Source organism: Ranitomeya imitator, chromosome 3 (genome assembly GCF_032444005.1).
Source record: "Ranitomeya imitator isolate aRanImi1 chromosome 3, aRanImi1.pri, whole genome shotgun sequence".
In the NCBI taxonomy this organism is placed as follows: domain Eukaryota; kingdom Metazoa; phylum Chordata; class Amphibia; order Anura; family Dendrobatidae; genus Ranitomeya; species Ranitomeya imitator.
Window position 1 is genome coordinate 139,738,953 of NC_091284.1, and position 14,927 is coordinate 139,753,879.

The 14,927-nt window shown below is 40.8% G+C and overlaps 1 protein-coding gene across 7 annotated transcripts in view; it reads right to left on the reverse strand.

Annotated features, from left to right (window-relative positions):
* Positions 1–14,927, reverse strand: part of CDKL5 (cyclin dependent kinase like 5) — a 442,123-nt gene that overhangs the window by 35,318 nt on the left and 391,878 nt on the right. For 3 of the 7 annotated variants that reach the window (XM_069761528.1, XM_069761532.1, XM_069761529.1), the window contains one exon: positions 13,404–14,418. In XM_069761528.1, coding sequence (XP_069617629.1) covers positions 13,404–14,418 — 1,015 coding nt within the window. Of the gene's footprint in view, positions 1–6,414; positions 6,520–13,403; positions 14,419–14,927 lie in introns of all 7 variants that reach the window. The other 4 variants (XM_069761530.1, XM_069761526.1, XM_069761531.1 and 1 more) reach the window with 2 other exon arrangements.

Below are 14,927 nucleotides of genomic sequence, written 5' to 3' on the forward strand. Positions count from 1 at the left end.
CAGGGTGATTCACCCACTGCTTTACCACAAAAAAAAGCTGTAACTTCTTAAAGGGATGGCCGATCCTACTGAAATTTTGACTGTTCACACTTTTGATTCATGAGAAGTAGAGTGCAATGAACCTCAGCGATGAGAAACATCCTTGTGCCGCGTGGTCTCACCAACTTGTTGCCCCGCCGGTGGTCTCCACTATGACATAGACTTTCTGCGTGTCGGTAGTTTGTGTGGTGTTTGCATTTCACTCCTGCTGGATTCCTTCTTCGTTTGCTAACAATGTACAGATACAGTTTGGAGGAGCTTGTTTCATTGTGGAAACTTAATGGAAAACTGAGTTCTTAAAGAGGTGCTAAAGTGAGTTTCTAAACAACTTTGTAGATCGAAATCCACCGTCCAAATAATGCATTCTGTCACTGGTGAATAAGGTGGAATGTGCAGGACCATTACTGGATAGGTATGATGGAGGGCATCTGAAAATATCTGAGGAAACAGTTCAAGATGTTAAACGACTTCTGGCATCACCACGTCAATCTTTGCACAGCTTTCCCGGGAGACCGGCATGCCGTATTCCACCTGTCAACGAGTGGTGAAGACAGGTTGCTTTTGCCCGGACAGAGTCAATGTCATTAAGAAATTAAAAGAGCCCGGTCAAGAGAAAATAATTAATTATTGCCTGATTTTTTTCCTTTGGGGCCATTTGAAGGGTCAGGTGTACAGTGACAAGCCACAAACATTACAGGAACTCCGAGAGATTATACAGAAAGAAATTCAGGCCATTACCCCAGACCTCCTGCGGAATACATTCCACAATATGGAATGGTGCATGCAAGCGTGTGATGACATTTTCAACACCTGCTTTAAAATATCAGTTTCTGTAAGGCTGCCATCACACTAGCAGTATTTGGTCAGTATTTTACATCAGTATTTGTAAGCCAAAACCAGGAGTGGGTGATAAATGCAGAAGTGGTGCATATGTTTCTATTATACTTTTCCTCTAATTGTTCCACTCCTGGTTTTGGCTACAAATACTGATGTAAAATACTGACCAAATACTGCTAGTGTGACGGCAGCCTAAATTTCAGTAAAGTTGACTGTTTCTTTTAGAAGTTGCAACAATTTTTCAGGGTAAAGTAGGGAGTGAATCACCCTGTATAAGGGTCAGTAGTTAGAGTGAAAACTGTAAGTTTTCAGAATTTTATTTTAATATAAATAGTGACACGAAATCTAAACAAATTCTTAAAGTGTACTTATCTTTTCCTTGATTAATAACTTTTCAGCAACTTACACGTCTTGCAGATAGGTAGGGGTGTACCGAGACCACCACCTGTAGCTAGAAAACAATGCTCTGAAGCGCACTGCTCTCCATGCCGGAATCTCTGAACTCCAACTTGAGCGTGTGCATAGTGTTGACCCCTGCTGTTTTGTAAGACCTGTAAGGGTCTGTTTACATGGACCGAACAGTGGCACAATACGACCACTGATCAGTAAAGTAATTCTTTACCGATCGGCAGTCATTTCATTAACTGTTTGCATAGTCAGATCACAGTATACAATGAGCACGGAGCGATCTGTAATAAATTACTCAGTGCACTTAAAGGGACACTGTCACCTGAATTTGGAGGGAACAATCTTCAGCCATAGAGGCGGGGTTTTCAGGTGTTTGATTCACCCTTTCCTTACCCGCTGGCTGCATGCTGGCTGCAATATTGTATTGAAGCTCATTGTCTGTCCTCCATAGTACACGCCTGTGCAAGGCAAGATTGCTTTGTGCAGGCATGTACTACGGAGGACAGAGAATGAACTTCAATCCAATATTGCAGCCAGCATGCAGCCAGCGGGTAAGGAAAGGGTGAATCAAAAACACAAAAACCCCGCCTCCATGGCTGAAGATTGTTCCCTCCAAATTCAGGTGACAGTGTCCCTTTAAACTACCATGGTTTACACAGGACGATGCTGTGCCGAAAATGGGGATCTTTGGCTCTGCACAAAAGATCATTCACCTGATGAACGAGCATTTTGCTTGTTCATGATTATCTTTCAGTGTAAATGCAGCATTTGTTAAGGAAAAGATATTTAAAATGTAGGTTTACTTTAAATATATTTTTTACATAAAAATTTGACATAAAAAATAGATATTTTTCTGCTGTCACTTTTTAAACAGTAGAAAGAACTCTGGTTCCATTATTAAAGAGTAATTAAACTTATTTTCTATTGAATTATTGATCATCTTTTGTAAAGCTATGAGTCTTTGTAATATACTTCATTACTTTATTTTGCTTCCTTCTATCTAGAATAGAATACAAAATGTGTACTCCTATGGGAGCTTGTAAGCTCACTTTCTGAATAAGGATCTTTGCTAGACCTGTACTTCAAATTAGCTACTAAGGTGCTATGCTCTTTTTGAAGGAGCCACCGCCAGACTCTTTTGGTGGCTTATCTCTTAGACAAAAGGATCGGAAGTCCAAAATTGGAAGGCCGGACCCTTATCTTCCCCAACATCATTAGTCAGGAGGTAGTCGGGAGGCAATCAAACATATTATACTGTTGTCTGTGCCTCCTAATATTGATGGGTTCAGCCAACATTAGTCTAATGTGTATGGGGAGCCTAAAAGAGAACATGACACCTGATACATGCTGCCCAATCTATGGTCAGATAAAAACATACTGAAAAATTAGTAGCCACCAGGGATCGAGACCACGCTGTAGACAAGTCGAACAGGCAGGTCCCTGGTAGCTTCTCTCCACCTGCTGCCTGGATTGACAAGTCTCTGCCTATAAAAGTAAAAAAAACAGCGTCCAATGCCGGGTGGTGAATTCCAAAGAACAAGGTTTATTCTGCCATCACAATGCATTTGGACTTGGTTTTTTTACTTTAATGCTGCTGATTCTCCAAGTGGGTTCCTTGGAATTTGAATGAGGGTCCAAGTTAGCGAGTGCTGTCAGCCTTCCCTCTTTTTCTCTAGGTCTCTGCCTATAGATGCATGCAGGGAGAGGCCAGTTCATTTTCTCCCAGGTGCTGCACTTTTAGTACAGCGACCGAGATCCTTCAAAACGCTATTATCCTGCCAACTACACCTATATCTGCAGGTTAACAGCGTTCTCGGACTTGACAAGTCCCCTTTAAGAAAGCTTGAAATAAGAAAATAACCCAGCACTTTCAGCATGGTTTTAGGGATATAAGGAAGCAAAATAAGGTAATGCATCTATCTAGGAAGAGTGCATGATATCTGTAGAGAGCCTTTAGACATTCTCTTCCAGGGATATTTTTTGTGTAAAAAGTCAGAAGCACAGTAACATATTACAAAGGCACTAATATCTTGCAAAGCAAGCAAGCATTTAGTAGTTTGCATGCAAATGAATAACATTAAGGAAGCAAGTTACTCAAATTCTCCATTCATTTTCCTAAAGGAGGTAATCTAGTAAGAACTTTTAGCAAAAAATATAAGCATATTCTCATTACTAAACTACAACAGTGTAGATGCAGTTGTGCTCAAAAGTTTACATACCCAGGCAGAATTTTTGCTTTCTTGGCCTTTTTTCAGAAATATGAATAATAACACCAAAACCTTTTCTCCACTCATGATTAGTGGTTGGGTGAAGCCATTTATTGTCAAACTACAGTGTTTTGCCTTTTTAAATCACAATGACAACCCAAAACAGCCAAATAACCCTAATCAAAAGTTTACATACACTATTTCTTAATACCATGTATTGCCCCCTCTAATATCAATGACAGTTTGAAGTCTTTTCTGGTAGTTGTGGATGAGGATCTTTATTTTCTCAGATGGTAATGCTGCCCTCTCTCCTTGGCAAAATGCCTCCAGTTCCTGTAAATTCCTGGGCTGTCTAGCATAAATGGTGCGCTTGAGATCTCCCCAGAGTGGCTCAATGATATTGATGTCAGGAGACTGAGATGGCCACTCCAGAACCTTCCCTTTGTTCTGCTGTAGCCCAATGACAGGTTGACTTGGCCTTGTGTTTTGGATCGTTGTCATGTTGGAACGTCCAAGTATGCCCCATGTGCAGCTTCCGGGCTGATGATTGCAAATTTGCCTCCAGTATTTGCCGATAACGTGCTGCATTCATCTTTCCTTCAACTTTGACCAAGTTTCCTGTACCTTTGTAGCTCACACATCCCCAAAACACAAGCAATCCACCTCCGTGCTTTACTGTAGGAATGGTGTTCCTTTCATCTTAGGCCTTATTGACCTCTCTCCAAACGTAACGTTTATGGTTGTGGCCAAAAAGTTCAATTTTGGTCTCATCACTCCAAATTAACTTGTTCCAGAAGTTTTGAGGCTTGTCTCTGTGCTGTTTTGCGTATTGTAAGAGAGATACTTTGTGGCATTTGCGCAGTAATGGTTTTCTTCTGGAGACTCAACTATGCAGCCTATTTTTCTTCAAGTGCCTCCTTATTGTGCATCTTAAACAGCCAGACTGCTAGTTTTTAGAGAGTCCAGTATTTCAGCTGATGTTATTTCTGGATTTTTCTTTGCATCCCGAACAATTTTCCTGGCAGTTGTGAACAACATTTTTGTTGGACTACCTGATCGTGGATTTGTTTTTACAGAGTCCCTGATTTTCCAATTGTTAATCATAGTTTGTACGCTGCTGACTGGCATTATCAATTCCTTGGATATCTTTTTGTATCCCTTTCCTGTCTTATACAGTTCAACTACCATTTCCCATAGATCCGTTGATAATTATTTTGCTTTCCCCATGACTTACAATCCAGAAACTTCAGTGGCTGGATGAAAGATGCAAGAGTCTGTCTGGATCCCAGAAACTCACTCAACTTTTATTCAAACACATTGATTACAAGCAAACAGGTCACAGGTGAGGATGTTACCTTTAGTAGCCATTCAAACCCATTTGTGTCAACTTCTGTGCATGTTATCAGGCCAAAATCACCAGGGTATGTAAACTTTTGATCAGGGTCATTTGGATGTTTTGGGTTGTCATTATGATTTAAAAAGAGAAAACACAGTATTTCGACAATAAATGACTTCACCCAACCACTAACCATGAGTGGAAAAAGAGTTTTGGTGTTATCATTCATATTCTCTGAAAAAAGGCCAAGAAAGCAAAAATTCTGCTGGGGTACAGTATGTAAACTTTTTTTCACAACTGTAACTGCTGTCCCTCAGAATGGACCTTCCTGAATTGGTATTTAACTACGGTATTTTGCCACTTCATTTCATTATTAATAAAATTGTTGTTGTGTCAGTAAGCCTCTTCCCTTCTCTTTCTTCAGCTGATCAATAGTTTGCAAAAGACTAGGAATAACACAACTAAAGTTGATAGACAACTATATCTCTACTAACCGCAATGACTCAGTCGCATAACTCTAATTTGGATTGACACTGCGATTACAGGAGAGATGGTGGCATTCTTCATGGCATGGCCCTTGCCATGTCAGGCTGTGGTATTATAAATTAATTCCAGTTCAAAACATCTTTGAGAAGTTGTTCTCTGAGAATATATTACATATATATATTTTTTTTTTTTAAAGTTTCCAATGGAATAAAAAAAATAAGAATTTTTATTTACTTGACTAATTCCCCATTCAACCCTCCTGTCCCTGATTTCTACTGGTCTCTATTTCCTAAACATAAATATCTACCTAGCCAATCACTAACTGAGATGTGCCACTACTGGGTCCTGTGATTGGGAAGCTGCCATTTCCTGTGTCAAGAAGGTCTTAGAAGTAGAGATAATTTTTCTTTCTTTTTTTGTAAGATGTTTCAAATATACATATTGGCTGAACTAACCATCTAACCTTACCAATTCCATGGTAAATCCTGGCATGTCCCTCCAATAATGTCACCATTGCAGGTAAAGATTGGATGCACAGGCCTCATGGTGGGTGGATGGGTGGACACATCAATGGATTCAGTTGATCAGAGACTGGTGAAGAGATGAGTAAACGTCTACACAGAAGCAGTTGAGGGTTGGTAAGGCAAATATTGCTCCTTTTCTTATTTTATATTATTTTAAGCGGTTTCTAGTAAAAAAAAAAATTATCGGGTTTGACAACCCCTTAAATATAATCAACTTGGAGCTAGAAATACATTTTTGGGTGTGTTTTCGATGTGCATCTTCTGCTGGCTGTGTTCTCTGCCTAGGTTGGAAGGTTTGCTTCAAACTGCCAACTGTCTGAGCTGCCAACTGCTCCTGCTAACTCTACATTTTTCTTTTGAAGATTTACCCATGATCATTGATATATACCGTAGTCACTTTGATGCATACTACTGAGGACAAAGAACTCCTTGGCATTATTGTTAAGCACTGAGGCCTGAATTTACAGATCTCATTTCTAATTACAGATCATTTGTGATCATCACATATATACTCATATTTGGCAAAAGCTTAAATTTTAGTTTGGTCATTATTATTCTGTTTTTATGCGATTCAGACCTCAGACTTTTGTCGTGAATTAAATGAAGCTGCGCCATCTCTGTTGGACTCTTTAGCTAGAGGTCTTGAGTGGATGATCCCTTCTGATGGAGCTGGGTCAGCCTGCTAACAGCAAATAAAACAAATGGTTCATACAGTTTGTGAAGCTGGACAGTACAAATATTGCCTGCCAAACAGGCTAGGCTTATATAGAGTATATTACACATACAGTATGCACAATGACACACAAGACAGACTGGGCTTTAGTCAATGGTGAAAACATTTGTAAAAATAAGACCATGCAATTTTAGCATAGAAGAGAAATATGTTTAAACCATCAGCATGGTGTTTAATTAGTTAAAACCAGCAGTAAAGAATGGAAAACAGCATTACTGTACATTTTGTATAAGCGATTACTATGAATAAAGGTCAGGAAATAAGCAAGGTACATAAAAGAAAGCTAATTGTGAATACGACTGTGGTTTGTACCACCCAGGACACCACTTTTACTTCACAACCAAATCATGTCATGGATAAGAACACCGCTTTCTATTGCAGAGGTGATGAAATACAGTTTTCCCTAAAGCAATGGGGTAATGTTGGCATTTATGAGAGTGCATTTATTTTGGCTTCTAGGTGAAGAGCAAATTTATTGCAGAAATTTTGGGGATGAAATATCCCTTCCATACAAGATAATGGGGCTGTTATCCCACAATATGAATACATTTCTTCAAGCCCCATTCAGATTAAACTTCTGCAACAAATTAAAAAATGTCAGCTACGTTGTTAATTGTGGTTTTGGCTATTACGTTATTTGTCTTGTAACTCACTGCAAGCATGATTCATGATTGTTAGCAGTTTTATGTGTTCTTTATTTTACATCTATATTATATTAAACAAAGTAAAAAAAAATATTACTGTATCTTAAAAATAAACTTTGAATGCTGTTCTTGGCATTCACTAATGAACCTTACTAATTTGCGTTGAGAGCAGTTTGGCTCAACATGCTGTAATCACATCCCCTGATCTTGATGACATCCTTCCTGACTTGTTGAGTCATTTTTTCACAGCAAGGAGGACGTCAATCATGTTCAGGGGGACGTGATCACAGCATGTAAAGGCGAACTGCTATCTGCGTCAAGCCCACCAGTGAGGTTCAATAAAGGTTTATTTTTGCCATTAACTATCATCTCAGGTATCAGAGGCAGAAATAGGATGCTTTATTAACTTTCTCATTGGTACTGGGGAGGTCTCTGAGATTTGGGGGACCTGACAGGTCCTCTCTAAGGTGGACCAGTTAGCATATCCTAGATTAGTCAATATTTTCACAAGTTTCCCATTGTTGATTTGCTGCTAGAATATTATGTGTCTCCTACTTCAAATTATCTTTATCCACCACCCTCTTTAAATGCTAATCAGCTTCTAGTGGCTGGATGGATAAGGCCCAACCTCAGCATTTTTTGTGAGCTCCATCAGTCAAAGGTAGAGGGGCAGGATTAGCGAGTTCTCAGCAGGTGCTAATGTTGATCTCTACCCACCCATGGGGCACAAGCCACTGATCTCATAGATAACTTTTAGAGGTATACCAGGCTGCAAGGGGACACGGAATAGATGATTAGGATCCTCATTATGAAGCACACGTCATGAGAACTGACTAGAACTGGCATAAAAGAGGATATCCATGTCTGTAAATAGAGTTTCCAGTTTGGCTTCTTAGCCTAAATCATATGACAAGTTCTTTTACAGGGTCCATATTGACTTTTAAGATAGCTACATTCAATAGGTGGCACTTGAGTTCCCGTCTGCTTTCTCTCTGAAGAGGCTATTTGCCCATCCCACTTTCTAAGTATGCACAGTTTTCCTAATTTGTCCATATACTTTGTAGGAATTATTTTATAAGAAACAACTCCTATCAAAATGAGAGCTGCAGGGCAACAAACTGATTGCTCTGCATCTTGCTCCTGGCAATCCAGGCAAATTGCTACTCGTCAGGGAAACATGTGGCCAGTCAAGCATTTCACATTTATGGTTGTCCATCAGATACAAGGACAGATTAATCCTGGCAGAATAAGAGCTACTAGTACACAGTGACTCAGTTCTGACTTAGAGGGGTCTCCAGAATAGAGGACATTTTATGATGGCCACAATCTAATTGGTCATGTAGACAGGGGTTATCATGAGATAGCTCTTTTTCTAATTATCTAAATTTTGAATTATTTTATAATCAAATATACCGTATTTTCTGCTTTGTAAGACGCACTTTATTTCCCCCAAATTTGGGGGGGAAATGTGGGTGCGTCTAACAAAGTGAATATACCGCTTACTATTACAGGCTGGGATGAGGGGGTGTCCGCCGCCGCAACTGCCCGCCGCCGCTGTCGTCCGCCGCCGCTGCCGGGGTTGTCCGCTGCTGCCCCGGGTGATGCTGGAGGCTCCGGTGCTGCGGGGGGCTCTGGCGACATTTTGTGAAAGACCAGAGCCCCCCGGCAGTTCGTCCTTGCGTTCCAGTATGACTAATTCCGGGAAAATGGCCGCCGGAATATCGGGAGATGAGATTTCAGCGCTGAGATCTCATCTCTCGAGATTCCGGCGGCCATTTTCCTGGAGTCAGTCATACAGGAACGCATGGACGAACTGCCGGGGGCTCTGGCCTTTCACAAAATGTCGCTAGAGCCCCCCGCAGCACCGGAGACAGCCCTGCAGCATCGGAGACAGCCCTGCAGCACAGGAGCCCCCTGCAGACCCCTCATCCCAGCTTGCAGCACAGGAGCCCCCCTGTAGCACAGGAGCCCCCTGCAGACCCCCTCATCCCAGCCTGCAGCAATGCTCCACTCCTGCCTCCAGCAACGACCCTGGGACCCTGATCCGCTACAGCCACAACCCCTGGTAAGTAATAAGACGCATGGATTATAAGATGCCCCACCAATTTATTACAAAAAGTTTTTTCCTATTTTTCTCCTCAAAATTTTGGGTGCGTCTTATAATCCGGAGCGTCTTACAAAGCGAAAAATACGGGTATTTACCAGGGGACTTCATTGCTTCGAACAGTGCAAATACAGATGTTAATAATCAAACACCATAGTGATAGCATTTAATTGATGATTTGTAATACTGATGGACCAATATGGCAAGTACCCATACTTAGTGTAGCAGTCACTCAAAAATTAATCTTGCTTACTATAGATGTCCTAAATTGGCTATTCTCAAAGTTCATATAAACTCTTGTAAAGTAAATTCTCCATAGAGTTTCTTAGAAAACTAGAAAAATCTTGACAAAGCCCTTAGTACTGGGGTCTTTTGGGTTCAAATCGCACCTAGGATAATTAAGAGTTTGTAGGTTCTCTCCGTGTTTGCTTGGGTTTCCTCTGAGTTATCTGGTTTCCTTCAACACTAAAAAGACATACAACTAATGGCGCTATAAAAGTGTGTAAAGTAAATACCGGTAGATAAATTCTATGCTGATCCCAAATAGTTTATTATTACGAGAGAGAATACTTAAAAAGATATGCAGATAGTACAAATAACTGGAAAACATTTGCACAACCCACACTAACACCTACTCGCTCGCACACCAAACACTAAGTGTTGTTTATTACCATAATACATTTGTTACCGTTTTAAGAAACAGCCTTACAAATGGAACAAATATAGAACGGAAAAGCAGGGCACAATTGAAGCCGAGCGTACAAAAAGCATGATTATCAAAAACTAGGCTAAAGCTCCATTATAAACTAATTCAGCCGAAATACAAATTATGCTCGGTGGTGCAAGATAATAGAGGTGTTTTGAGGCAGCAAAGTTCACTATAGCCTAAAATTAAATTATTATGCTCCCTGGAAATGAATGTATTTAAAGAGAAACAATGTCTTAAAAATAAGAGGACGCAGTTCAGAAAAGATAAAACGATAACGGTACGAATGATATGTAAAAGGGGATCTTTAAGATTTTTCTCTTGATCTTATCCAAAGAATGATTGGTAATGTGCTATTAGGATGCAATAATCTTTCTGAACACTGGGAGAGTTTTATTAAAAGTGGAACATCGATAAAATTAAATAGGGACCTCTAAAAACTGAAAGGTGGATCGCTATGATCTATTACTCTACTTTTGACTTCCACTAATTTTGATAAATCTCCAACATACCTGACACAGGAAATATAATCAGAAACGAGAAAATGGGAAAATATCATCAGAAAATCCACATAACCAACTAAACCCCTTTGCTGTGCTAGTGAATACCAATTATGATCTAAGAACCACAGTAGTCCGAATAATAACTGTGACGCCGACTCCAAAAATATGTCCATTTTATAGCTTCATGAAGTGATCTTTGTATGGCTTCTTATTATCAGCATTGTATAGGCAATTTAGAAGATAATAGCGTTTTTAATGACAAACTGGTATGGTTATGAGTGTGACATGGACAGAGAAAATCAGAATACAAACCTAAATGTCCATCTACTGTATGCTGAAATACCTAATTGTGGATGGATTGTTTTCTGCATAGCTGATAAAATGATAAATACAGAATTGTGGATCCATAGATATTTTATGGTATCGTTACCTCTACATATCCAGTTGGTAGTATTTTCTTCTATTGGTTTTCAGTGGAAAACTTAATGTTAATAGCTGAACCTTTATTCACATTAATAATCGGCTCCCCAAAAATTCCAGCTGATGCCCCTTTTACCACTACACTTCCAAATCTAACGTGAGCCAAGAAGGCAATCAATGAGAACATCTAAGGCTACCAAATCCTGACTACTTAATAGTACAATTCAAATCACTGTCATATTTATTGAATTATTACCGTATATACTCGAGTATAAGCCGACCCAAGTATAAGCCGACCCCCTAATTTTGACACAAAAAACTGGGAAAACTTATTGACTCGAGTATAAGCCTAGGGTAGGAAATGCAGCAGCTACCGGTGAATTTCAAAAATAAAAATAGATGCTCCATACCGTTCATTATTGCCCCATAGATGCTCCATATAAAGCTGTGCCCCACATAATGCTCTGCACCATTCATTATGGACCCATATAAAGCTGTGCCACATATAATGCTCTACACCATTCATTATGGCCCCATATAAAGCTGTGCCACATATAATGCTCTGCACCATTCATTATGGCCCCATATAAAGCTGTGCCACATATAATGCACTGCGCCGTTCATTATGGCCCCATATAAAGCTGTGCCACATATAATGCTCTGCACCGTTCATTACGGCCCCATATAAAGCTGTGCCACATATAATGCTCTGCACCGTTCATTACGGCCCCATATAAAGCTGTGCCACATATAATGCTCTGCACCGTTCATTATGGCCCCATATAAAGCTGTGCCACATATAATGCTCTGCACCGTTCATTATGGCCCCATAGATGCTCCATATTAAGCTGTGCCCCATATAGAATTCTCTGCACCGTTCATTATTGCTCCATATAAAGCTGTGCCATATATAATGCTCTGCACCGTTCATTATAGCCCCATAGATGCTCCATATAAAGTTGTGCCATATATAATGCTGCTGCTGCTGCAATAAAAAAAAAAATCATATACTCACCTCTCTTCGCTCAGGACGCCGGCGCTTTCAATATTTACCTGCTCCTCATGCGGCTCCGTCTCCAGCACTGACGCTCAGCAGAGGGCGCGCACAGACTACGTCACCGCGCCCTCTAACCTGAGCGTCACTGCTAGAGGACGCTGGAGACGGAGCCGCACCGGAACGAGGAGCAGGTAAATATCGCGCAGCGCTCCCCACTCCGTATACTTACCTGCTCCCGGCGCGGTCCCTGCAGTCCCTGCTTCTTCCACTGCTGCATCTTCTTCCTGTATTGAGCGGTCACAGTTACCGATCATTACAGTAATGAATGTGCGGCTCCACCTCTAGGGGAGGTGGAGCCGCATATTCATTACTGTAGTGAGCGGTACCATGTGACCGCTCAGTACAGGAAGAATCTGCAGCGCTGGAAGAAGCAGGGACTGCAGGGACCACGCCGGGAGTAGGTAAGTATAACTAGACAGCCCCCGCTCCCCCTCACCTGCCGACCCCCGGGTATGACTCAAGTATAAGCCGAGAGGGGGACGTTCAGCCCCAAAAAATGGTCTGAAAATCTCGGCTTATACTCGCGTATATACGGTAATTAAAAATTAGTGTCATTATGATGTATAATACTAAGATATTGAGAAATAGATATGAGAAACTTGTTTTCTGAAATGTAGTGTCTGGCTCTACATCTGTGCAACTATAAATTTAGGATATGTTCACATCGAACACGAGTCTTCTAAAGAAAAAATCCGCTGGACATGACAGTAAAGGCAAAGTGGATGAGATTATATTTCATTCATGAACTGAGCTGACTATCTGAGAGGAATCAGCCCTGAAATTGACCAGCATGTGAATTAATGCTGAAGATATTTACAGCACATTTCGTCCTTTGCAATACCCAAGAGAGAAATCCACTACACATCTGCAACTAGTCTGCATGTCAGCTTTGCAGACTTTGCTGCAGATTCATTGTTGATTTTTTTTCTCTTAAATTTACTGAAGATTATAATGTAGGTAAATATGTATATTAGAATTGAGAAAAAAAGTAGGATCCGGGTCCAGTGGTCACGTCGGTAGTCCACGGCAGCTAAACCTGAGCCCTCAGACTGCTTCCTACCTGCTTGCATCCGTGTAGCTTCTTCCTTAAATAGGCCCAGAGGGGCATCATCATTGTAACGTGTCATATGCATGAGGCTGCCTCATGAGTACTTATGACAGGAAGCATTGAGGATGCCAGCAAGTAGAAGAAAGTTCACAGGCCTCTGGTTTGGCAGCCACAGACTACCGATACAGACACTGGATCAGAATCCTGCAAATCCTTTTGACTTGGACTTGCTTCTATTATCAATTGTAAGAAGAAGTCAGAAAACCAAAACAGTGGATAAATTGTAAGTATATACTATAAAATCAAAATAAAAGAAATTCAAATGAAAAAATGCATGAAAATGTAACCAACCCTGGTAGTATCTTCTGTGCAATCTTCACGTGAAGAACCAACAGATCTGGTCAATGTTCGATGTTGTACCTGAGGAGATAGCAACTGTAGACTGTTGGCCCTAGATGCCATGCCTTGCCCAACACTTAGTCCTGGGTCATTTCCCTTAACCCGCACTCTGTCCCGACTCACATACATGGAGTGTCTGTGAGGGCGTTGTTGGGAGGAGAAAGGACTAGTGTAACCCAGGCCATATGAAAATGATTCATGAGGAGCTGACAGTGAGTGAGTATGACTACCATCCATCTGATCTGGAAGCTTCAGCTCCTCCATAGTTCTGGAATGTCTTGTGGTAGGTCTCCTTGACTCCAAAGATCCTTCTTTCCTATTAGTCCTTCCAGAGGGGCTTAACATAGCTCTATTGTCACCATGCCTAGGAACAGCAGGACTAGTTGGAGAATTTATGTCATGGCAGCTAGATGGAAAATATCTACTGTTAGGCTCCAGTCCTTGCCCTCTGCTTTCACTAAGATTTCCCACTGACTTTGAATCTGTCAGAACTCCATGACTTTTTGAATAGCTCATGTAAGAGCCGCTTTTCCTTGAAGACTGTGGAATGGTATCAATGTAACTATGCCGAGCATGCTTTTCTCCAGGCTGTAAGCTGCCAGTTTTTCCTTCCATGAATGAATGCCTGTTGTGCTGGGAACGTGAACTCGATTTCATATATTTTGTTCCTGGCCCTTCACTGGTCTTTGGTTCAGTACCAAAATCAAATTCATTCTTAGACTTTGCTTCCTTTGGACTAAGGAGGTGTGGCAAATTGTTATTGGACATATCTTTGTTGCCAGACCCACTTTGGTTGCTTTTTTTGGGGTGGACTGTTGGACTGTGAGATCCTGCTGGATGACTTCCATTGATAAAAGTTTCATTTGGTGGATGAGTTTCCTCACTTCTTTTTGGTCCAACGGAAAGATTTTGTACATCTTTACTGTTTGATCTGTGATGTGGCTGAGAACTTTTAGTAGACGGTTTCCTAAAGAATAAAATTCACAGAGTAACTTAGAGAAAAAATTCACCCTAATACATCCTAATTGCTAGATTACTACAGTAAGATAACTAAGAATGTGCCTGAAAAAGTCTTCGCACCCCTATTTTCAAAACATAGAAGAGGACAGAAATACCGTAATTAGAAAGCAATGAAAAATAAAGATGAAAACATAGGAGGTAGTTTATACTGGCAACACTTTTTAAAATATTTTTTAAATAATCACCTTCCTTTGAGCAGTTAAAAAAATGGGTGGAAAACCGCTTTTTAAGTGGCTGTCAAAGACTTTTACATTGATGGTCTATCCTTAGGATAGGTCCTCAGTATCTGATTGGTGGAGGTGCAACACCCAAGATCCCGGCAGATCATATGTTCCTGGTGCCAGAAATTGGGAAGAAATGCTCAGTTGTGGAGCCGCACAGCTCCATCAACTGTATAGTGGCAACGGCCGGATACTATACATCCACCCTGTTAGGGTTGGCGGAACGCACCGAATA